The 27,489-nt window shown below is 34.9% G+C and overlaps 1 protein-coding gene across 1 annotated transcript in view; it reads left to right on the top strand.

Moving 5' to 3' along the window:
* The first annotated feature begins 1,034 nt into the window (after positions 1-1,034).
* Positions 1,035-27,489, top strand: part of LOC149782259 (uncharacterized) — a 66,469-nt gene continuing 40,014 nt past the window's right edge. The window contains exons 1-5 of the mRNA XM_089933637.1: positions 1,035-1,089; positions 1,147-1,164; positions 13,131-13,890; positions 21,847-22,029; positions 25,426-25,758. Of these exons, the coding sequence (XP_089789763.1) occupies positions 13,147-13,890; positions 21,847-22,029; positions 25,426-25,758 (1,260 nt within the window). The 5' untranslated portion in view covers positions 1,035-1,089; positions 1,147-1,164; positions 13,131-13,146. The remainder of the gene's footprint in view (positions 1,090-1,146; positions 1,165-13,130; positions 13,891-21,846; positions 22,030-25,425; positions 25,759-27,489) is intronic.

Here is a 27,489-nt window from a genome sequence, read left to right as displayed (position 1 = left end):
CTTTACGTAAGGACAGTTTCTCTAAGGCCTTCTTTAGTTCGGCTACAGTATGTTTCTCGTCCAGTTCATCCATGAGCGGGAGGTTTTCAATGGCGTTGAGCGCATAGTTGGTCACCTGGTTCTCTCTGGAGTACAGTTCAGAGTAGTACTCAACCCATCGCCCCATCTGCTTGCCCTTGTCGTGGCTGGTATCCCCTGCAGCAGACTTCAGTGGTGTGTCACTTTCTTCGTGGGACAAATTGCATTCTTTATGCCATCGTACATGCCTCTGATGTTATAGTATACATATAAGAAAAAAAATGTCCCATACATTGCTTCTTATTTGGTTACTCATTTAATTTACATGATATAAGCGATATAATTTATTGTCGTCGGATTTATTAAATTTTTAGTCACATTCAAAATAGACATCTCATTCACGAAATTGCTTTCAGTGTCTTCGTTAGTACGTGGAAGGTTTGTTCGAGATCAGCCAAAAGGTGCCGATTGAATGTCACACGCTGTGATGTCACCAAGAAAGGGCTTTACATGTTGATAAACAAAGTCGTACCATTAGACTCGAATGTGCTCTTTTCTGACCCAGTTCAGTATGGAGGGGGATTACACACATATAATTATGGCGGTAAATCCCCCTCCATAGTTTAGTACCTGGCCACAAATTAAAAGCCCATAGAGATCGATCAGACTCTGGTTTAAAAAACAAACAAAAAAAAAAAAATAGCATTCAATTTTAAGACGACAATGTATATTTAATTTAAGATCAGGAAATATGCATACGTGACCTATGAAACGTTTACTATAATCTTGCGCATCGGACTTTAAAGTATTGTTTGTATATAACTGAATTGCGCATTAAAAAGATCGATATTTCATTCTGCAAGTTGTATAGGCAAGTGTCAGTTTGTTAGTTGATTACAACTAAAAAAGTTCAAAAACTAAATATTTGCGGCAGCAATTATTACTACTTTTGAACCTCTTTTACGCACAATGGACTTCTCCAATTTTATAATTGAAAACATAATGACCTAAATATGAGAGAATGATTCGCTGCTGAAAACAGGAAGTTGTGAAAAGCGAAGATAAAACGGTACCTGCGCAGAATTAGATCACAAAATTAAATTCGCCGAAGAAGAGAGATATGTATGTTTCCACTTCAGTTTTCTGGTAAGTTTTCAGTGATAAATATAAACTGATTTGTTTACCTAAAGTATGGGAATATATTTTCAATGCAATAAGAAAACAATCAGAATTTATTGCAAAGACCAACAACGGCAAGATACAATCTTACAGTAGTTACCAGGATTGTCAGATATCGGTAACGCAGTAGCCTAGAGCGCTATATTCTCAGCCATGTGACAGAAATTTAGCTGTTTTGCTAACATTACTTTTTTATATCTCAGTTTGGTTATCTCAGACATGTCAAAGTCATGGAGTCCACGCACTAGGAACTAATTTTAAAAAGAAACCCTTGCTGTCTTCTGCTGTGCCCGACGGAGATGTTATAAAATCCAACAACACCACCAATAGATATAGATGGCGCAAGGGATGGTTTTTAATGTTGCATACACCAGACTAATAGCGAATATCGCCGTGACATCGTAGGGCATAATCACGTGGGGGTTCCCTCGTCTTGTTGGCAGAAAGACCATAGGCTTATTCCACATTTGATTGAATTCGCTTGTTTACCATATATATATATATATATATATATATATATATATATATATATATATATATATACTGAAATTTATTGCAGTAGCCACAGACACAGGCACTTGATTCTGTGGCAACTAATGTGTACACTCACCATAAATGGTGAGTGTACACATGAGTTTCCACAGAATCAATTGTTTGTGGCCACTGATCACAATAAGTCTTTAAACAAAGACACGCAGTTAAAGCATTTCAAAACCAATACACCCACCTACATTTAAAAAAAAAAAGTTTCCATGTTGGAACCATGATAAGTTGTATCGCTTTGTCTTTGATAATGAGTAAAACAATATTAAACAATTCTGTCTCCAGTTGTTTATGCATATAATCTTTTATAAACAAACAAAATGTAAAGTTCAGTGATAAAACCTGGCAACAACTTGCATCACCTTCTCTTTATTCTGCATAATGGGTTTACAATGATTATGATGACGACGAGAAATCGAGAATTGTCGATAGCTATTGCATGCTATCTTTCAGATAAAACTTTCATGGCAGTCAAATTTGTTTTTCTGAAAATTAACATGTATCAAAGACCTCTCTCTCTCCCCCTCTGTGTGTGTGTGTGTGTGTGTGTGTGTGTGAGTGTGTGTATATATATATATTTATATATATATGCTGTATCTATGATATACTTTGAGATTTATCAATTTTTCATTCTAATGAAACGTGGCTTGTCGAGTTTCCTTTTGATGAAAATTTATGCGAGTGGCATATCATTCATACAGGATACAAACTATACATATATTTTAATTATATCACATGCTAATAGACATATTTGAACAGAAAACAAAATGGATTGCAATCAAATTGTGTATCATGTTAAATTCATTTAGAAAAAGGGAATAATTTATACTTTTTATCGTTCTTTTCATGCTCACTAATGATTAATGAGTGGAAATGAATTTTTAATCTATAGGCCTAGAATTAACAGTATGCAGTTCCAGTGTTTATTTATGCGTATTATTTGCACATAGGCAGATCACAATTTGATATACCAATAGTATAACAATGACATATCAAAATGCTTTATACCAAAACTTTAAAAGCCATGTTATTTTTAGTGTGCGTGTGTGTGTGTGTTTGTATATATATATATATATATATATATATATAAGGAAAGTTACAGTCTTAATGACCTAGATTATATACCCAAGATCAATTATCATGCTGATTCAGTGGCCTAAGATGATATATAGATCATCGTACTTCATGACCATGGTGGTTTTGCCAACCAGAGCTGTGCCAGTGCTTAGTTGTGATGTCATACAGGGAATCTCCGTTGTTCGCTATGTAAAAATTCATGAAAAATAAAATACATGAGTGAGGTTATAAAAGGTCCATATTTTTTGGATAGGTATAATAAAGCTAAACATAACAATGTCATTTCCTTGACCTGGCAAGTGTGTGAGAATTCACCCCACCCCCAAGTTTGTAATGCATTTTTCATGTTCAAGGGCCATTTTTGCGAACACTGTGATGCCGTTTCCTTGGATGATAGGTTTGAAAACCATTGTGTCCATAATAGCTTGATGCAATTAAAAATAGTTGTCATCTGGACAGTTTTTGAGATATTCTACTTGAACCAACATGTCTATTGGTATAAGCAGCAAGATCTGCTTCTGCCTAGTGGTTAGAGTGTCTGCCTCGGATACGGGAGGTCGTGGGTTCGATCCCCGGCCGAGTCATACCAAGGACTTACAAAAATGGTACTAACAGCTGCCTTGCTTAGCGCTCAGCATTACGAGGTTAGGGTTAGGACTGGTTGGCCTGGTGTCAGTATAATGTGACTGGGTGGGACATCATGCTACATGTCTGCGGCATGATGCCCCAGTGCTAGACATCACTATAAACTGCCACACTGCAGACATCATAGCGATATATGACTGAAAAATTGTTAAAGCTACATTAAAAATCCAAATCACACACACACACAGATCTGCTTCCTAGATGACTATTGATATTTCACTAGTCACATACTGTGGAATGACTACATGAGGTGAACATGCCTCGCATCGATTTCAAGACCAACACAAACTGGAAAGACCAAATTCACAAATATATCCATATCTTTAATTAATTATTACACAATAATAGCTCATAAAAATCGCACCATGGCATTAAGTTAAGAAATTTGCCAGGGGCCATATTATGAAACTGTTCTCTCCCACCTTAAACAAAAAGAAATAGACTCATAAAGCAGCTTAAGGTCTCCAGTTTGATAACACCAAACAAAACATTTTCACACACACACACAGAGAAGCCGAGCTATTTTATAATCGAGAACACAAGCAATACACATCACTGGCCACACAAAACCAAACTCTGAAGTGCTACTGCCAAGCCTGCCAAAACCAGATGTGTGTTGTGTCAATCTGATTTCATCTAATTTTGTCGAACACCCACAGTTCTGCCCCAGTTCAATCAAATATAATAATACGATTGCAAAATGTAAACGCCTGTGCTTACCAGAGTGGCTCATTCATCAGTTCACATGCTATTCGCCAAAGAGATTTCCATGTAGCGTATCATAGCACTAGTGATAGCTGCACTTGCCATATTTCCAGGACAGAAAATATCAATTTCCTAGAAAGTCATGAATTAGAAATCTCCTGATGTCACTGCACACTTCATTATAACTGTACCTTGCTGGCATATTTATATTGTAGGCTACTGCACGATATTGTACTGTTGCCTACCATAGAACATTTTACAAATTAGAACTGATGAAAGTTTTAACTTATCTGTATAAAAGATAGTAATTATATATTGTCAATTTCATATGGCATCCATTGATTAAATGTGATAATACAGTAATAATATCAAATGATTTTATGTTTCTGTTTTCTCATGTGTAGAACTTGTGTACAAAGGTTCGACAGGTCACCCCATTGCTCTCATTAACATATTCGTCTAAATGCACAGTATAAACAAAAGCACATTGCTCGAGATGCTCATTGTGCAATACTTCCAACATATAACAGTTATACCTTCTTTCTTTTTACATTTCCTTTTCAAAGTGCGACCTATATAGCTAGATTTCACTTAGATAATTATTCAGATTTTCATAAAAGAGTACAAAGCAATAATCTGGAGGAATAAAATCATACTGAGTGACAAAATCACCTCAGATTACCATGGGGGTAATCTGAGATAATTTTGTCACTGGGTAAGATTTTGTTTTCCTTCAGATTATTGCTTTTTTTTTCAACATCAAACTTGCATTGCGCACCTGTGGTACTATAACGAGTGTACAGAACAGTACTTACACGGTGCAAATTGTATATCCTTGTTTATTCCCAAGAATACTAAATTTATTTCTGCTTCATTCATCATTTTTACCAAATCACATTCTCCCAAATCACATTAAAAAAAAAGACGTCAATTACTACTTTATTTAATTTGACCCACATGCTTAAGAATGACTGTTTTTCAACGTAAATCATGTGAAATTACAGACACCTTTAATTATACAAGTCACATAACCAGCATATAGTACACTGTATATTCATATAACTGATCAGCGTTGATACATTTTAATTTTTGTTTCGGCTTACCGTAATACAAATTTGTAGTTTTCAACAGAGATTCATTCCACCTTTGAATTTGACAGCTAGTTGTTTTGGCATTTCCTTGTGTTTATAATTGGCAGATTATCGGTAAACCATTTGTTCTGCAACATTCCACATCAGTAAAATCTGAATTTGGTTGAGCAGGATGAGATGCTCTGCATAATAGCAGTAGTAAATTATTTTGTCCCCCAAAATTATATTGGACTGACATGACATTGACTATCATTGTCAGTCAATTAAGGTATGAACACCTGCTCGTTTGAGTAGCACAATTACCGTAGCCAAGTAAACAGGTACTTATTTATGTGTGCTTCCATCAAAGCAAACTATGAGTGCTTAAGATATTACCATTATTTTCAAAGCATTATTTCTAAAAGTTCTTTATCGTATTTTGGATGAACTGTTAAAGTTTAGTGCAGTTGTGCCAATAATTTGAATCCAAAGGATATGCTTCATTAAGTGCAAGTCAAAATCTTCAATGTACATGCGGTGATGTCATGATTAAAACATGCTAACTAAATGTGAGTGTTGAACCAAATGTAATTGTTGTTCATTCTTGTCATACTGGGATCAGTTTTAATGATTAGGTATTTACATTTTTAAAGGCAAATAAAAACATTATTACTGGTGCGGTGATGCAATAGTGTTTAAAAATAGAACTAATAAACTGAAGATAAAAGGGATCATTTACTGTTGTAAATGCTTGCAGCAACTTGCTAATGTTCAACTCTTGTCATTGATCATAGTATAGTTGAATTGGGTAGAAACAATAAGGAAACAAATTTTAAAAAAATGTTTATTGACTATTAAAACAAATGTTGAAGGTATCCCAAGACTTATAGTACATGAAAAATTTGCTCTGATATTGTCTCAACATTTACAGGTCATACAAAAATACCTTTGAAAATAATTTAGAGTGTCCCAAGACTTGAGTGTCCCAAGACATATAGTCATTATGTAAGATGAAATCCATGATAACAGTAGAAATTAAAGTAAAATAATTATTATATAACTTTGAATTTTAAATGCAATTTTGGCAAAGAAATCTATGTATATATACTTGAATCTGTTATTATTATTATTATTACTGAAATATTACTGATTAAAAAAGTAACTGTTATTGCTGTCCTGTTTATGTAGGATAAGTAGGATCATATCAACATTTTATTAATTTTGGTCCATATTGGCTACCATGGAATGAAATTCCAAGCATAACATTGTAAGGAAATGTACATTGCCATTGGTATATGACCTAAAATCATCAAACATCAGACAATATTTTCGTAATCACGACTACAGTAATGTAGATACAGTAAGTTTGACAGGAGTTCTGTATGTGATGATCAGTGGAATTGCATCCACTTTACAGAAAAGTGATGTTCATTGTTTTTCAATGTAGAATTACCAAAAACGTTTACCTTTTTTAGGTAATTGTGCTATGACAAAATTGCGTCATTCCTGGCTATAGCTTTACATCTGTAAATAATGTACCGGTAGATGGTGCATGTTTAGAATTATTTGGGGAAAACCTGTTTTCCACAATAATACATTGTTGGAGTATACAGAATGATATGATTGCACCATGCTGCATCAAGATTTACAACAAGAAACTATTTTAGAAAATATGTGTCCATATTAATTGAAAGGTTTTATATTTTGGTTGTAATAGTCTTTGGTTGTTTTGTGGAAAAGGCTAAATTTGTAGCTACAAGTTGGTGCATTTAATATTTCTACTGGTTCATTTTGATTTCATTAAGTTGTGGCAAGGTATTTTTGCTTTGTTTTTGAGATGTTTATAGAAAACTATTACTCTATTTTCCAGGACAACTTATTCGATATTGAGGTCGTACTTCCTGGGTAGTCCTACAATGTAAGACATTATCACTTGTTATTTATGTTTCGGTGCTACATCATACTGCCTGAATAACAGCCATGTGTAGTGTGTTCCCATTAAGTCAACTGACAGGAGAGCAAGAGGTAACATTTTCAGGAATATCTCACCGACTTGGCAGCCATTATTGACACTCTTTCATAAATTGAAATTTAATTGATTATGCATACTTTGCTGTCTTTATCCTGATGGAATCAAAATCTGACATCAGCAAATGGATGCATTTTCATGTTCCAGTTAGCTGGTTGGAATGTAATAGAAGCTGAGAATACTGAAATCAGATTAGATTGTAAAATGTTTCTTTAACAAAACACGTATAAAAAAGAATACTTATATTGAAGAAATTGCATAGATAGCTTTGTTTCAACCATGATATTTATCAACATTTAACCAATTCTGGCATTCCTAGCTTCCATTGCATTCCACCCAACTGAAATGTAGGTTAACAGAACTTGAAAACTTGAAAACATGCCCATTTGCATGTGCAGGAATTTGAATTTGTTTAAGATAAGACATCAGGGTATTTAATGTTTGCCTAAATCAACATGACTTAAATTTGTTGGAAAGCTTCAATATGTGCTGCCAAGTGTGAGAGATATTATTGAAAATTTGGTTGCTCACTCCAATGTCAGTCAACATCAGAACAATATACACGAGGCATTTATTTGAGCAGTAATACAGAGCACAAAAACAAATATATCATGTGATACATCTTACGTTGTAGGACTAACTTTCTGGGTTATAATCATACTTGTATATAACAAACCTGTCTGCTCGCTTCAGCTACTGTATGGTACAGTAGGAGTGCTCCAGCCAGAAATTTTTTAAAGAGGGGAGAACGAGAAAAGTACCTTTTATGATGAGGACATTTTGTAGTTTAGACGAGGCCCCTGAATTGGTATCTTTCCAACCACAACTTTGTACCCTGAACACTTGAGATCAGCTTGAGGCAAGAGATCAATCAAGATCTAACAGTGCACTGGCTGTGCAATAGACCCATTCACGCTGCATACCAGTTGTCATCTTAGTGCTATTATCTCCTGAATTGACACAAATAATTTACATGTTATGCATACCTTTGAAACTATCTCGCATATTTATCTTTTTAAGGTATGCTTAATAAGTAAATATTGGTAACGGGCAGATTTGGTCCAAATTACTTGCTTTTTTGGCTCCAATTGCAGGCTGATAGGTACAACTGCCAGTCTGGTTGAGACCGTATGAAACATTAAGATTGTCCATGATTTAAATGTGATATTTACATTTGGTTAAAATAAGATTTTTTATTGTTATTTCCCAGTTGAGCAGTTCAGATAATTTCATTTAAGGAACATAGTGGGGTTGTTGTATATAATAAAATGAAATAAAGCACAACCCTTTACTTTGCATCTGCAATTTAGTCATTAAACATTTGTAAAATTTAAATAGTTTATTTTATTGAAAAATAATAAAATTACTAACACTGACAAAAATCCTGAAATCAGGGTACATGTATTAATTTTTTTTGTCTATACATTATTAGTCTGAGTATATTAATGCTTCTGCTGGGGCTCCGAGTGGCCGAGTGGTCTAAAGCGCTCTCCATTATGGATCACTGCCATCTCACCTCTGTCTGCGTGGGTTCAAGTCGTGGATTCAGCCAATGTGGGTATGTGAGAAAGCTTGCCAGTAGATTCTCTTGGGTCGGTGGTTCTTTCCAAGGTTTTCCCAGGTTCTTCCTCCACCATTAATACTGGCCACCATGTATAGCCTATCATGTGCTGAAAAATGGCGTTAAACCCTACAACAACAACATTAAATGCTTCTGCTCGATTAATGTACATTTAATATTTGTTCTGTACATTGTTCTACATGTATATAAGTGCTAGATAAAACTATATACTAAAAATTCAACTCGATTAATGTACATTTAATATTTGTTTTGTACATTGTTATACATGTATATAAGTGATAAATAAGACTATATACTTACTAAAAATTCAAATCGATTAATGTACATGTAATGTTTGTTCTGTACATTGTTCTACATGTATATAAGTGCTAAATAAGACTATATTCTTACTAAAAATTCAACTCGATTTATGTACATTTAATGTTTGTTCTGTACATTGTTCTACATGTATATAAGTGATAAATAAGACTATACACTACTAAAAATTCAGATCGATTAATGTACATTTAATGTTTGTTCTGTACATTGTTCTACATGTATATAAGTGATAAATAAGACTATATACTTACTAAAAATTCAAATCGATTAATGCACATTTAATGTTTGTTCTGTACATTGTTCTACATGTATATAAGTGATATATAAGACTATATACTTACTAAAAATTCAAATTGATTAATGTACATTTAATATTTGTTCTGTATATTGTTCTACATGTATATAAGTGATAAATAAGACTGTATACTTACTAAAATTCAAATTGATTAATGTACATTTAATATTTGTTCTGTACATTGTTCTACATGTATATAAGTGATAAATAAGACTATACTAAAAATTCAACTTGAGTCCTGTCAGGTTTAAGATATAATTCAGCACAGTAACATACACCTGTATTCAGACAATGTTGTGGACCTGATAATAATTATTTAAAAAAATGAAAACATTACGTAAATGTTGGTTTTATACAGACTGGTCTTAGTATGTCAGTATTTTTACTAGATTTATCTATAATTTGTCATTATACTATGTATTGTACTATATTCTATTAGGATTAAATAAAACTTGTTTATTAAAAATTTGAAAAGTGGGATCATGTAAAATTACTGATTAAGTTTCATGCTATCAAACATCAGTGTCATACATCTATATTCTCTTAATTTTATGGACCTCTCAAGACAAAATATATTTTAATACTCTTTGTTTACAGTACCATATGTTAATATTTGTTCTCTTAATTCACAATCTATAATTAATTCATCTGCAAATTTCTAACAATGAAAAAAAATCAATGCAGTTAATTTTCATCTACATATTGGTTTCACTATAATAATGTTTTGGTTACTTTTTTTTGTCAGTAAACTGGTCTGCGATACTAATGCCTTTTTTAATCTAGATTTATGTAAAATATTTTTTTATACTAAATAAACCCTTTATGTAAAAACAACGAGCACCGTAAGTGATTTTCATTAGCTGAATATATAATGTATTATTTAAATGTATGCATATTATTATTGAAAGTTTATGTACTGGAACAAAGATATAAAAAATACTCTCGTGAAAAACTTTGCTATCATTGAGTACATGGAAGTGTTGTTCTACTATATATATATATATATATATATATATATATATATATATATATATATATATGAGAGAGATCGATCAATATTTAATGGATTTAATGTATGCTTTAATTTCAATATTTGTAAATGTTTCAAAGGTTAAAATGAACAAAAGTTTACTGGTTCGAGGATTTACTACAAAAACGAGTGCATTGATAACAGTATATAAAAATTTCATGTTAACAGTAAAGTATGTATTATTCTCATTTTACTGGTCAAGAATTCTTTGTAAATGTAATAGGAAGAAAATAGGAAGAAAGCATGATTTGCTTGAGAAATGAATAAATACCTTGGATCAATCTATGTACATTACTGTTTGATAGTGTTCACACTGGCCCAATTTATATGCATTACTGTTTGATAGTGTTCACACTGGCCCAATTTATATGCATTACTGTTTGATAGTGTTCACACTGGCCCAGGTTATATGCATTACTGTTTGATAGTGTTCACAGTGGCCCAATTTATATGCATTACTGTTTGATAGTGTTCACAGTTGCCCACTTTATATGTATTACTGTTTGATAGTGTTCACACTGGCCCACTTTATATGCATTACTGTTTGATAGTGTTCACAGTGGCCCACTTTATATGCATTACTGTTTGATAGTGTTCACAGTGGCCCACTTTATATGCATTACTGTTTGATAGTGTTCACAGTCGCCCAATTTATATGCATTACTGTTTGATAATGTTCACACTCGCCCAGTTTATGAAAAGTTCCCTTTATAGTTTCAATATTAAAACATTGGAAAATTATTTTGGTTAAATGTAAATGCAACAGCTCATATCTGTTTTCTTGTTTTGGCTAGAAATTTTGCTAATAACTATCTGATGTCAATTTGAAAGCTGAAAATCAAACTTTTACATTCTGTTATATGTAACATGCCTGTGAAAACATTAATAATTATTATAGTAAATCAGTTATGCATGCTCGATTATTTTTCTTTTAATATTTCACATGATCCAAATCATCCTGTCATTTGGGCCAAATCAGCCACATCTGAGTTGGCCATGGTCATCATCAGCCAGTATTCGTAAATATTCTCCATTTTTTAAATATCCCACTCATGGCATATAACAAGAATTATGCAGCTAGGTCCGGAGACCATTTGAAACTCTGGCTGCATCAGTGGCTGAATTGTCCAGACAGAAGAACTGAAAACAGTTTGAATCTTCCTTTATTCTATTTTTTCCCCCCATTTTTTATCGCTCATACATATTTCTTCATTTTTATCACCCTTTCTAGTACATAATGTTTGTTGCATGTTATTCCCCCATCATTTAAGTTTTTTTTCCTGCTATCAGCTTTACTGCTTTATGCATCTTCTTTGCCAGTGCTGCAACAATGAAACACAATAGTTGAGTGTAACTACAGTTTCAGACAGGTAGATGTAAATACCTTTTTTGTAACAATGGTGATTCAGAGCAAAATGTCATTATTTATGGCCAAAATACTTGACAGAAATGAAGAAATATAAGATATATTGTAGAAAACCATGATATTTAAACTATCCATCACATTGATCATGGTATTTAGTTTCATGATTGACTTCGATGATGTCACAGTACTGCCAGTGGTCGGCAGAAGATGTAGGAAAGCGCTCAGTAATTCAAAAGCTGAGCAATTGTTACACATCCTTTTGATGGATAAAAATGTTTTAGAATTTATTCAGTCTATTGGAAAATCAAATCTATGTCAGTCGTTGGGTAAATTTGGACAGTAATTACTCTTGTCCATATTGAATCTAAGTAATCCCACCCCAGAGTGGGATTAAGATGACTAGTCATGTGACCATGTTATTAAGTGCATGAAAGGGCTCATTGGGATCAAGACTAAGTCTCAGTAATGGAGATTTTTATGCGAGTACACATCCAATATGGTTAGCATAGCAGCCATCTTGAAAATCTTCTTGTAGCAACTCCTCCAAAATTAATCAGCATAGTGACATAGGGTTTGCAAAAGACATGATGTTTAATTGGTTTTGAATGCAATTGGTACCAGTCTTACCTCAATATGGCTGCCACACTGGTCAACTTGAAAATCATTATCTTCCTGTATGTATTGTCATATTGACATAGGGATTTCAGCAAAAGTTGGTTTTTAATAATTGTTCTATTGAAAATGGTTACATCCATTAAGGTCATCACAGCAGCTAGTTAGAAACTGTTGTGGCCAATAATTTCTGAGACGGTTTCAACACTTAGCACAGTTGATAGGAAGATATAATCTTATCTTGAATTTCAGGAAAGCTTATCAGATGGTTGAGGGTCTCTTGTTTATTTTGTCTGTTATCCTTGTTCATCCATACCACTTTTTTCGGGCATCACGGTGCATTGGTATTCAAATGGAGATGCAAATAAGATATAAATCTCTTCATACTCATTTCATTAAAGTTGCCTCCCTTTACTTAGTGTACAGAGTCTCATAACAGATTGAAATCTGAAGTATGTATGGTCAGATAAACTCTTCAGTTAAGAGGAGTCATCTTTCTCAATATGTAAGTAATGGATCAGCCGTTTTTTCCTTTGCTTTGAGACCATGTCTGGGTCTTAATTCATGTAGGAAGGTGAAGGTCATTGAGATGCATTATATGCTGCAAATATATTTCTTTTCTTTTTATAACATTTATTAATATATACACATCTGTTTTCAGATTGTAACTGACAGAAATGGGAATACGGGGCTTGTTAGGCTGTTGTCTCTATAAACGGGACGAGTGTTCAGAGACAGTAGATTTGGTAGAGATTGCTGCTGAGCAGGATGGAATTGAACTTCTTGTTGATTTCTATTCATTTGAGAACTTAATTTACAAAAGTTTCTTGCGCAGCATTCAGAAGCTTAAGAACAATCCTTATATTTTTATGAGTGGAGGAGAATACGCTAACCTAGACAGATATATTGCAAAACTGGTCCAGGATCTCAAATCACTCAATATAAGCCTTGTTTTCTACCTTGATGGCGCTAAAGGAAGTTCTGATGAAGCCACAAGACAAAAATTAGACACATGGATTCAGAGACATGAGGATGAGCTTCAGAAATTACAAGAAGTGCTCAATGTATGTCAGGGCCGGACACTTATTCAAAATCTGTCAGAGGAATCATGCAAGGTTCGGCCTGTTCTACTGGAAATACAGTTATATAACACACTTACAGCCCTTGGATGTGAGATTGTACAGTGTCCTGCAGGAGAGGCAGACATTGTGATCGCAAAAGCATTACAGGAGCGAATGAAAGCTTATGCCATTATAAGCAATGATTCAGACTTCTGTATCTTCAAAGACTGTAGATTTATTCCCAATGAACTGTTTGACATACACAATGACTTACAGCTAGGTATAGCAGAATTACCAGAGAAGCCTCTGCGCCTTGTAGTGGGTGTTATAGCCACAACCAAAGTTATGAGCATGCTTGGCGTAAGTATACATAATTTATTCTATACAAATTTATAAATTATTTGGGCAGCCAAGCTGTTGTCTCATTATATAATAGGTGTGTGTGAATCATCAGCAAGTTACTGTAGTGAGTAATAAGTTTGTCCATTAAACATAAAAATACTGTTAAGTTCTCCATAATTTGTGATGTTAGTCAATTTAGAAAAGTCACTTGCTCATTTTTCTTAGGTGTTGTCAAGCGCATCTAGGTAAAACCTGGACAAAGCAATCACATTGATATATGTGTGCATGTATGTTCATCTGTTAACATCTGAGATAATGGTCAGTGTTAAAACTTTTAGATTTCTTTAGCTTGTTGTTTGAGTGTTTGATTTTTCTAGGTAACAAAAGGTGGGCTTGACAAAATGGGAAACTAATGCATGACTTATTTGTTAAGCATGAATCCAAAGTATCAAGCATAGAACATATGGATGAGGTAAATATTTAAAGCAATATTTGGAATAGTGTGTGCATGTGGCTCTGTGTTTATAATATATTCTGGTATATAGTATCAACCTTTTTTAAACTGATATCATTCATTTTCTTTATTCATCAATCTGTTTATCTGCTTCTTTCAAATACTTACACGTAACCATGTATTGCAATGTGTAATTGAATCCTTACATATAACCATGTATTGAAATGTGTAATTGAATCCTTACACATAACCATGTATTGCAATGTCTAATTGAATCTTTACACAGATACTTGTATTGCAGTGTGTAATTGAATCTTTACACATAACCATGTATTGCAATGTCTAATTGAATCCTTACACGTAACCATGTATTGCAATGTGTAACTGAATTTTTACACAAAAACTTGTATTGCAATGTGTAGTTGAATCCTTACACATAACCATGTATTGCAATGTCTGATTGATTCCCTACACTGAAACTTGTAATGTGCAGTTGAATCCTTATGAGTAACCATGTATTGCAATGTGTAATAGAATCCTTATGAGTAACCATGTATTTCAATGTGTAATTGAATCTTTACTAATAACCACATATTGCAATATGTAATTGAATCCTTATGAGTAACCATGTATTGCAATGTGTAACTGAATCTTTACACAGAAACTTGTATTCCAGTGTGTAATTGAATCCTTACACATAACTATGTATTACAATGTCTAATTGAATCCCTACATAGAAACTTGTATTGTAATGTGCAATTGAATCCTTACACAGAAACTTGTATTGCAATGTGTAATTGAATCTTATACATAACCATGTATTGCAATGTGTATTTGAATCCTTACACATAACCATGTATTGCAATGTATAATTGAATCTTACACATAACCATGTATTGCAATATGTATTTGAATTCTTTCACATAACCATGTATTGCAATGTGTAATTGAATCTTACACATAACCATGTATTGCAGTATGTATTTGAATTCTTTCACATAACCATGTATTGCAGTATGTATTTGAATTCTTTCACATAACCATGTATTGCAATGTGTATTTGAATTCTTTCACATAACCATGTATTGCAATGTGTAATTGAATCTTACACATAACCATGTATTGCAATGTGTATTTGAATTCTTTCACATAACCATGTATTGCAATGTGTATTTGAATTCTTACACATAACCTTGTATTGCAATGTGTATTTGAATCCTTTCACATAACCATGTATTGCAATGTGTAATTGAATCTTATACATAACCATGTATTGCAGTGTGTTTTTGATCACTGTTGCCATGGATAAATCTCCCTAGATAGAGAGATCTATAGAGTATAGAGAGAATGGGATATGGGTGGATGGGCCATTGTTTTCTCTTGGATATGCATAATAACCCCGACCTTGGAAATGAGCAAAGATAGGAATCATGCACCCATTTTGACAGCATGTTATTAATATTAACAAGTTTTAATCACATTGTATAAGTGCTTCACTTTTATCATCATTGGATGCACATGCAAAAGTCTGCTTTCTGATCACGTATGACTGCCTGAGATATGATCTTCTTGTTTTACATATCTAAAACTGCTTAACCAGTCACAGCAAGCAGGTGTAAAATTTTACAGCAGTATTGGTCCAACATGACCTTTCATACTGTTTAAATGAACCCATCAGAGTTTAAAATACAGACATACCTAGTGATTAATAAAAAGGGTGTTTCCACTGACGCATAGGAGATTGTTACATTGTGTTGCAGATGGCATAAATGTATTCATGAAAAATTGTGAAATCTCGTTGCAGGCAGTCACAGGTATAAACATAGAATAATTTATTGTTGCTTGACAAAGTAAATGTGACTTCTTGATGAACCACAAAATTAAGTGCATACAAAATAATCTTTTTAACACCAGAACACTGAGCCACTTTCATTGATTATTCATTTATCACAAGCACTACTGCACTGGTGAGGTTAAACGTTGGAAGACCTTTGGTTTTCTATTTGTTGGTAATCAGGGCCTGAAAATTTTGTATTTGACTGACTGGTAGAGGACCAGTAGGTCCTAATGCTGCCCAGCTTTGCATAAGCCATTGACCATTCCAAGAAAGACCAGCATTTACCACAGTGCATTAACATGTATGAATAACAAAACGCAAACTGGAGATTCAGACAACTACATTGTATTGGTGCCTTCAGGGAACAAACTGTGGAGTTGAGAAAAGATGTACAGCTGTGAATGAACTTTATGAAGACGTAATTTTGTTCCAAATGAAAACCATTTTTTTGCTGAATGTTACAAACTCAAAATCAGAAAAGGTTTCCCACCTTTAACTGCCTCATATGAGGTGTTGAAAAGACGTTAAAGCCTTTTTTCTTATCTGCACACGACTTTGTAAAGATTCGATCAATCCGGGTCTTGCTGATGGAGTGGGGAGGTATTAGATTTTCTTGCAGTAACCTTTCTGGTGCAAGTAACAAGTTCTTGTTTCATGTGCAGTCAATGGGACAGTAAAATTGGACATACCCTTGAATAGGGCACTTGAATGATATGCTCACTCAGCCGTACAAGACGAAAAAAATTAATTGAACCTCTTTTCATCATACTCAACCAATAGCCAATTCTTTTTCCAGTGATTCTGGAAAATCTGAATATGTTTATTTTTATCATTGTTTACATCCTTTTTGGACCCGGAACATTTGAGGTCCTGCAGTCTTGAAGTGGATGAATTTCACTGAGGTTGACTCTGCCCCCTGCTGGTTGACTCTGCCCCCTGCTGGTTAATGCATACTCATAGTGAGCACTGTTAGTGCTTTGTTATAGCTATGGTTGAGAACAGATGATGGTTTAATTGAGAAGATCAAGTATAGACCTGTGATCAGTGTATTGGAGTTATGGCCCCAGTTTGCCTGTCTTCCTAAATTTGCAGATTTCCTGTAACATGTTAAGCCGACAGTCTCTATCGATTGACTTTCTCTTGCTTCAGTGCACTTTTATGACTCTTTTTAGATGATTTTAAATAATAAAAAGCACATTTTCTTCAGTGTTTAGGAACAAGTAAAAGATCATACAGGTCCAACAGGCTAGTGTTGTTACTTGTAACATATGTCAGGTCCACGGTATAAAAGTTTGGTTCTTGATTTCAGATGACCATACTTTTCAGGCCCAGATAATGTTTCTGCTGTTGCGTACAGACTGCACACGCATTATGCATTTCTTTACCATTGTTGTAACACAGGATCTGTGCTGATGTTATTTATCACATGCATTGTTCAAGCAGATTTTAAGGGTCTACTTATTTAAAGACTGACCCCATAATACATTAAAATCCAAGATACTTAAAAAAAAAATGCCAGATGGGGATTCCTCCTACCCCTCCAGGTTGTTTGAAAATCCTGGAGAAATCACTGATAGATGGATTGATATATAGTTACACAACTGTTTACATAGGAAGGACAACAGATGGAAAATTTGGAAAACTATATCAGGCAAAGGTAAATAGTAATAGAGTCCACATTGATCCTAGAATAATTTGAAAAAAAACTTACCACATTTTCCATTATTGCATCTTCAACCAATTCTAGTTAATTTTGCATTGCTTTGATTGTCCAGTATTTTCCTATATTGAACATAGAGTTCATATTTTAGGCAAGCCTTTGCATTTTACATTGCCAGTTATTTGAAACAGCACTACTACTATTTGCAGGAAACAGTGTCCAAAAGACAACGATGGTAGTGTTACCAAAATGTTACTATCTTGGTTTGAATACCATTGTTAAGTAAATTTAAATGACTAATAGGAAAATCATTGTTAGTTACAATATAGAGTTGATTTTGTACTAAACATATGAGATTTCTTAATTGAAACTAAAGATTATATTTAAATAACAGTAGTACATGATTACTCACAGACATTTGGATGTTTTGTTTTTCAAAGCTAGAAACAGCAAGTATTTCACTGCCATGCAAATTTAACTGGCATCACAATATTATGTTTTGATTTATGTTATGACATCATAAAGACCTTATAAAAGAAACTAAGATTCATCAGTTGAGTATGCATGATGGGTGTGGTCTTCTATATTCATTGGCTTGAGGATGGTAGCATGAATTTTTTTGTTGTTGTTGCAACATTATGATAATAGTGGTCATAACAGAATAAAGATTAAAATTAAAATAGATTATTGAATTTTTACTGAAAAAAAAATACTGGTGGAACGACTCACAAACTGCCAATGCCAAAACAGTCAACACAAAAACTTTTCAATACGAATTCAATTCATATTTAATGCACGCCCATTGTTGAACATCTTAGATCCACATAAGGAGGCATCAGCAGATCAGATTCTATGTTACCTCACATGAAACAACACAAACGCACATAATTAGGCTTTGGCAGCTCAGATTCTGTGACACCCTACATGAAACAACACAGCTGCACATAATTAGGCATTGGCAAGTCCGATTCTATGCCACTTCCCTTGAAACAGTGCAGAACCACATAATAAGGCATTTGCAAGTCCGATTCTGTGCCACTTACCTTGAAACAGCAGACCCACATAATAAGGCATTTGCAAGTCTGATTCTGTGCCACCTACCTTGAAACAGTGCAGACCCACATTATAAGGCATTGTCCGATTCTGTGCCACTTATCTTGAAACAGTGCAGACCCACATAATAAGGCATCAACAGGTCATATTCTATACCATCTAACTTGAAACAACACAAGCCAAAACAGTGAGGCACTGGCAGTCACATTCTATGCTACCTCACATGAAACAGCACAGATCCTCTTAGCTAGGCATTGGCAGATCAGATTCTGTGTCGCATTACATGAATCAACACAGACCTACATAGCCAGGCATTGACAGATCAGGTTCTGTGTTACGTCACATGAAATAACACAGACCTACATAGCCAGGCATTGACAGATCAGGTTCTGTGTTACGTCACATGAAATAACACAGACCTACATAGCTAGACATTGGCAGATCAGATTCTGTTTCACGTCACATGAAACAACACAGGCCCACTTAGCTAGGCATTGGCAGATCAGATTCTTTGTCATGTCACATGAATCAACACAGACCTACATAGCCAGGCATTGACAGATTAGGTTCTGTGCAACCTCGCATGAAACAACACAGGCCCACTTAGCTAAGCATTGGCAGATCAGATTCTGTGTCACGTCACATGAATCAACACAGGCCCACTTAGCTAGGCATTGGCAGATCAGGTTCTGTGCAAACTCACATGAAACAATATAGACCCACATAGCTAGGCATTGGCAGATCAGGTTCTGTGTCTCCTCGCATGAACCAACATAGACCCACATAACTAGGCATTGGCAGATCAGGTTCTGTGTCACCTCGCATGAACTGACATAGACTCACATAACTAGGCATTGGCAGATCAGGTTCTGTGTCACCTCGCATGAACTGACATAGACTCACATAACTAGGCATTGGCAGATCAGGTTCTGTGTCACCTCGCATGAACTGACATAGACTCACATAACTAGGCATTGGCAGATCAGGTTCTCTGCAACCTCACATGAAACAATGTAGACCCACATAGCTAGGCATTGGCAGATCAGATTCTGTGTCACCTCGCATGAACTGACATACACTCGCATAACTAGGCATAAACCGATCAAATTATATACCATTTCACATGAAATAGTGGGGGCCCTGAGTGGCTGAGTGGTCTGAATAGCTCTCCGTTACAGATCACTGCCATTTCACCTCTGTCTGCGTGGGTTTGAGTCTCGGATTCAGCCAGTGTGGGTATGTGAGAAAGCTTGCCAGTAGCTTCTCATGGGTCGGTGGTTCTTTCCGAGGTTTTCCCGGGTTCTTCCTCCCCCATTAATACTGGCTGCCATGTATAGCTTATTGTGTGCTGAAAAATGGCATTAAGCCCTACAACAACAATAACAACATGAAATAGTGACAACTCAGATCTTTTGGTGCCTCATAATGGCAGACATGATATACTTGTTACTACTAGATTTTAATAATATTACATTTATTAGGATCATCCCATTTCTTTTAGCTCACCTGGCCATAATTTCAATTTGACCTATGGTATGGTCATTCATCCAGTGTTTCATTCATCTTGTATTATCTGTTATCTATCAACAGTTGCTGTTTTCAGCTTTGTCTCAAAAGCATATGGACCACTTTCAACACAACAGGACAAAGGCTAACCTTCCATGAAAGCCTTTCAAGTTTATACCAATGATGCCAATCTGCCATTTGGCATCACAGTGAGTACAGCTTACCCTGACTTGCGCAATATTTGTGTTCCCAAGATTGGTCGCATAACTCTGGACAAATTATTTGAGGGGTCTTCACTAAAGAAAAAATTAAATTAATAAAGTTATTTGTGCAAGTGAAAATCACACATCAGGGGTCATACCTGTACTGATAAACAAATCAAATCAAATACCACTGTACAGAATTTGACTATGCAAGAAATGATTCTTTCAGATTTTTTCGAAAAGATGCTGATCCACTATTATATGGCCAGTATTACCACAAGCAGAAAAATGTTCAAGCAGCTTCTCATCTTGACTCATTAACCCCTAGAGATTTTTGTCATTTTTGCCTGAAATGCATGTAGGAAACACATTTTGGGGGCTACTTCGGAGTACATCCAAATAAATTGGCTTGCAAGAGATTTTAGTTAGCCTGCTGCCTAGTTGTCTTAGAAATATTGTTTTTCATTGGCTATTTTGCTCGCACATGTGCAGAAGGATAAAAGTTAGAGTTTTTTTTTTTTTTTTGCTTATTTGACCCATCATTTTCATGTCCTGGCCCCTTTTTACCCCAAATCCCCATCTTAACCCACTTTTTACAAAAGGTCTCCTATCTGCGTGCAGTTCAGACTGGTCTGCCTTACATCTGAGGCCAAAAAGTCTAAAATCTGGACACAAAATTGGATTCCGACCGTGAGTGAAATTTAGGTGTAAAATATTGGGTCTCAAAAAATGTTTTTCCCTCTGTATTTTGTAATGCGATTAGAAAGCCCAGATTGTTTGGTACCATTGTAAAGCTACATCTGTCTACTGTTCTGTAATACCACCCACTTTAGTGTATCTTAAATGACCTTGATGCTACAGTTCTTTGAAGTAGGGTACTACTCCTGATGCTTTAACGGGGTGCCAGTGGTTAACGAATTAACAAACTTTGATCACAATTTAAAAGCATCCTGTTTTTAAGGCCTTTTATATTGTACCGATAATGCAGATTCACCATCAGATATGGTTAGCGTTACCAAACAATAAAGTCTTCAGTGACTTGCTCAAAAGCTGCTGAACAGAATTTGATTTTTTAAAAATTACAAATACTGGCTAAGGGTCTTTTAATGTTTGCACGAATGATGCTGATCCACCATCCAACCTGACTGCCATTATTACTTTAACAAAAAACTATTTAAAAAACTTCAAATATCAGAAACCACCATACTAACCTGGAATTTTTGGCCAATCCCTCATTGACCTCTTGTATTTTATTTTTCAGGTACGAAACCATAATCAGCTTGTGGAGATGAGCATTGTCATTGGAAATGATTTCAATGGCCACTATATGGAGATCCTGAAGCCTCAGCTAGACATTCGAGGTCGCCAGGGAGTAGAGAATGTAGCAGGTTGGATACGCCATTACAAAAATATCCAGAATCATCCAGTGTTAGCTGAGGCCATGGTAAATGCAACTTGAAACTTGTATCAGTCATTCATATTAATGATGTTGATATAAGCTACCATTCCTTTGTTATGAAAAGTTGTGTTTTGTTGGGGTTTTTTAAACCACATTTGATCTCAATCCCTTTTTGTTGTTGGGTGGGGGTGTAGGGAGGAATCAGTAGCTAGCAACTCGAACCATTTGTCACTCAGTCGTTGTGAAATGTTTATCATATAAATCATGGTGTTTTTACTGTCATTTAAGTATTAATTTTGACAATAGGACAAATTTACCACCTACTGGACTTTGGGAAGTATTATAAGTGCATTGTACCCTCCCATGTGTTGTAAGAGAAAATTGATGTTGGCATGAGCCATAGTGGGACTGAAAGGGTTCTAGTTTGAGTGCTATCATTAGACCAACCCAGGTCAGCTATTGTGGTATGTTCTTGGGCAAGGCACTTTCCTCCAATAGCCTTGGCACTTAATAACCTATTTGTGTTGCTTTGCCACAAAACACCAAACCCATATCTGTTATTTTCAGTAAAAATATATAGAAGTAATTCTTCATCTGCTCCTATGTCATTTAGTATGACTGTAATCCCCAAGCTTTCGGTATTCTGAATACTTTGATTGCATTTAGTATAAATACTTTTTACAGTGAATTCACTATTGTTGACAGGGTATGAATTTTGGACCGTAGGACAACTTTTCCCATGAAGTTAAATACCAATAAAAAATATGTTTTATTTGCAAAACTCACAAAATTTTGGATGGTCACAAAAAGCGTTGGATTCCTAATATTTTTTATTGTTAGTTTCTTATACTTACTACAAGTTCTAATATGGTTTCGATACCTAGGTACCTTTGAGAATGCAGGACATAATATCATATGTAATTTCAAACTACTGTGTTCCACATATTACCACACATACCACACCACCGTATGTCCATTTGGAGCTCGTATATCTTGACCCCAGAATGACCTATGGGAGGAAAGCAGCAGTTAAAACATGACTAGAAAGTTTTAGTTTTTTTTATGGAACTTGCTGTCATACATTCCTGTCAGATCCTTACAAATTAATGTTAAATCAATGTACCAAGGGTCAGGCTAGGCTTAACATTTTGGATAGAATAGGAAGAAGTAACATGAAAGCAAAAAATGCAATAGAAGGTAAAATGCTCTGTATTTTTGTGTATTACAAATCCATTTTGTAAGTGTATCAGTCAGTCATATTCATAGTCAGTGTGTGTTCAGTGGAGAGAAATATGCAGTGTATTTTTGCTACATGATGTCAAAAGAGCACAATGAAACTGTGCATTGTAATTAATTCTAACCAACAGGAGTAACTAGATTTCAGTAATTTAATCCAAAGTAGATACTTAATGAACTGCCATTTAATGAACAAATTTAATTTTTGTTAGTTTCTAAAACTTAACAAGAAAATGACAGTCAAAAACATTTATAAATTAGTTTAAACCAACCCCTGTAATTAGTTTAAAACAAGCCCTATAACATGGACATGAGAGCAGCGTACAAGTGTCTTCACACTATTGTTCATCCATTCAAACCAGTGGCCACTGAGAAGTAACCTCACCTTTACAACTGCATGTTATTCTAAATTAAAATTAAATTAAATGTGAATCTTATGGAATCTCCTTTATTGTTTGGAAGATTTTACAATTTTAAATTAAAATGCTTATTTTAGTGGCAGTTGATTAATGATTTATACCTATTTTTTATTACTTTGATGTTATTTAAGGGTTATGTTACGTTGGCTGATGAACTGAACTATTAAAGTAATTGAATGGGCACACGACCAAATTGAAGTACAAATATGGAAATATGGTACCTTGCTTGCCATGTCGATGCATCTATTCTTAGAAACAGGTATTATCTTAATGTAGAAACCTACATTCTAGCTTAGTTACAACAATCCCTAGACAGAATTGCAAATTTATGGTTTTATTGTTTCTCTGCATACTTATAGTAATGTTGTCTATTGGTTGGATATTATTTGCTTGGCTGGCTTTTTTGTATTTTCACAAAAATGAGTTATGTAAGAAAACAACCTTGACCTTACAGTACTTCTCAAATTCCACAAACATAGCATTGTCCAATAAGTTTCAGTTTTTGGGGAGTATTTTTAGGCTAAAACTTTTGTCATATAAAAATAAACATTGCTTTCTACGAGTTGCATATGTTCCTTAATTTATGTGCCCAGTGAAATACAAAAACTGTCTATTGAAACTGAACTTCCAAGACATAGATGTCTGCCATTATTATACCTTGTCAGGTTCATTTATGGTTTCTAACTGACTTTATGGTGAAAATAATGAAAGCACAGCAGTAAAATATTCTAAATATATATTTTGAAAGTGCTTTCTGATCTTGAATCAAATATGTTATTACATTTAGATGTTTTAGTTTCAAAACACAAGTTAATAAGTTGTAATCATTAAATAATAACTTGTGGAAATCAGGGAGAGATGTCTCGCAGGGGAAAGAATTCATGGTCAGTCAACTATTAAAACACATGCCTGTCAATCTGCAAGAGTGTATTTTGTTGGCACAATTGATATCAATGCCTGCTCATGATATAGGCAATTCATTTAGCTTAACACAAGATACCTAGCTGGGTTAAGGAAGCATCTCAAAAGCCATTATTATTACTCAGTGTACATGTAAAAAAATTACAGGGTATAGTATACAATATTTCAAGGTTTGATAAATGATGAATGGAACTGCAGTTCCTAACAAAGAAACAAGCAGAAATGCATAATTGAATAATTTTATTAGTTTTTAAATAAGCGTTTCAGAGGAAGAGGTAAAATTTATGAAAAAAAATACTTGTTAAAATTGGTTACTAACTGTAGTTGAATGAAAGCCGGATCTGGAACAGAAAAGTTAATTGTATCAAAATTATCAGCATTTTTGAGTTAATAATTCATTGTCTGCTTGAAAAATAATTGTATAAACATTGGTGTAAGGAGCTGCCCATTTTCTTGCATCATTAGGAAAACCTAGTTGCTTCCATTGACCCCAGGTGTTGTTGATGATCCCCTGTAGCTAAAAATAGTGGGTGACAACATTTTTTGCCTTTAACACCAGCAATCTCATTAAAGGCTTTGGTTTGCTTTTTTTCACTTGGACATTGCCTTGGTGTGCTGGCTTGGGCCTCTATTTATCAAACACTTGTCTTAGAAGTAAAACATAAATAAAGAGATGGTATCATGTTTAATTTTCCTAAATTTAAGAAGAGGTTGCTGTTTTTGATTGTCTGTTGCACAAAATACAATCCTATGCTTCATTTTCTTATTTTCAATCACATTATTCTGTCACAGCAAAGTTTCTTCTGGTATATTTATTACTGTAGGCTAGCGATCCAAGCATCAACCAATAAATTTATCACTGCAGGCAAGCAATCCAGGCTTTAGAGCAGCGGTATACCACAGTCAGAGCTTTTACAAACTTGAAGCTGGCCCCGACCAGCCACCAAAGAAAGGATACTTCTCTCAACTCATTCAGGAACGAATTATGAAGGGGACACTTCCAGCAGCAATAATAAGCATGCATAATAACTTCTACTGGCACCGACTGCTCCTGGAAGACAATGCATTTGGACAGCCAAGTGTAGAGTGTGCACTGGCAGAGTTACGATCCTTCATTTACCGTATTGTTCTCCCACGACATGAAAATCTTGTTAATGAGTATGGGAGAAGCCCATACGAAACATTGAGGAAAGCAGGGGTAAGTATATGATGTATTGTATGCCTTCTGTGAACATGTATAAGTGGTACACAGCGTTCTATCTTTGTTTCCTTTTACAGGTTAGCAAGTTCCTGCTCAGCCAAATTAGCTTAATAAAGTAATCACATCCATCCATCTGTCTACTGTCTGTCTATCCATTAGTCCATCTGTCTACTGTCTATCCATTAGTCATTCTGTCTACTGTCTGTCTATCCATTAGTCCATCTGTCTACTGTCTATCCATTAGTCCATGTCTAATGTCTATCCATTAGTCCATGTCTACTGTCTATCCATTAGTCCATCTGTCTACTGTCTGTCTATCCATTAGTCCATATCTACTGTCTGTCTATCCATTAGTCCATCTGTCTACTGTCTGTCTATCCATTAGTCCATCTGTCTACTGTTTATCCATTAGTCCATCTGTCTACTGTCTGTCTATCCGTTAGTCCATCTGTCTACTTTCTGTCTATCCATTAGTCCATGTCTACTGTCTATCCATTAGTCCATGTCTGCTGTCTGTCTATCCATTAGTCCATCTGTCTACTGTCTATCCATTAGTCCATCTGTCTACTGTCTGTCTATCCATTAGTCCATATCTACTGTCTGTTTATCCATTAGTCCATCTGTCTACTGTCTGTCTATCCGTTAGTCCATCTGTCTACTTTCTGTCTATCCATTAGTCCATGTCTACTGTCTATCCATTAGTCCATGTCTGCTGTCTGTCTATCCATTAGTCCATGTCTACTGTCTGTCTATCCGTTAGTCCATCTGTCTACTTTCTGTCTATCCATTAGTCCATGTCTACTGTCTATCCATTAGTCCATGTCTGCTGTCTGTCTATCCATTAGTCCATCTGTCTACTGTCTATCCATTAGTCCATCTGTCTACTGTCTGTCTATCCGTTAGTCCATCTGTCTACTTTCTGTCTATCCATTAGTCCATGTCTACTGTCTATCCATTAGTCCATGTCTGCTGTCTGTCTATCCATTAGTCCATCTGTCTACTGTCTATCCATTAGTCCATGTCTACTGTCTGTCTATCCGTTAGTCCATCTGTCTACTTTCTGTCTATCCATTAGTCCATGTCTACTGTCTATCCATTAGTCCATGTCTGCTGTCTGTCTATCCATTAGTCCATCTGTCTACTGTCTATCCATTAGTCCATGTCAGCTGTCTGTCTATCCATTAGTCCATCTGTCTGTCTATCCCTTAGTCCATGTCTACTGTCTGTTTATCCATTAGTCCATGTGTCTACTGTCTGTCTATCCATTAGTCCATCTGTCTACTTTCTGTCTATCCATTAGTCCATGTCTACTGTCTATCCATTAGTCCATCTGTCTACTGGCTGTCTATCCATTAGTCCATGTGCCAAGTAGCAATGCAAGTTCATCAAGATAACCTTACTGGGAATTGTTGGATTTCATCCAGATATGGTCTGCAGTTTTAGTTTGATAAGACCTCCAAAGTGTTATTTCCAAAGAATTCTGCAACCTACTTTACAGGAGTTATGGCCCCTGATTGCATCTGCTAACTATTGTTTCCTCAGTTTGGCTTTACCCAGATTGTTGGATTTGAACAAGATATGGTCTGCAGTAATGTTTTAGTTTGAAAAGACCTCAAACATGTTCAGTTTTCAGCATTTTTCAACATAAGTTATGGGAGCTGTGGCCCATATTTGCATCTGTTAACTTAAGTTTCCTCACTTTAATATTACCCTGCATTGTTAAACTTG

This window comes from Sinohyriopsis cumingii, chromosome 15, assembly GCF_028554795.1.
Source record: "Sinohyriopsis cumingii isolate HCF-2022 chromosome 15, ASM2855479v2, whole genome shotgun sequence".
In the NCBI taxonomy this organism is placed as follows: Eukaryota; Metazoa; Mollusca; class Bivalvia; order Unionida; family Unionidae; genus Sinohyriopsis; species Sinohyriopsis cumingii.
This window is presented reverse-complemented; position numbering and strand designations above follow the sequence as displayed.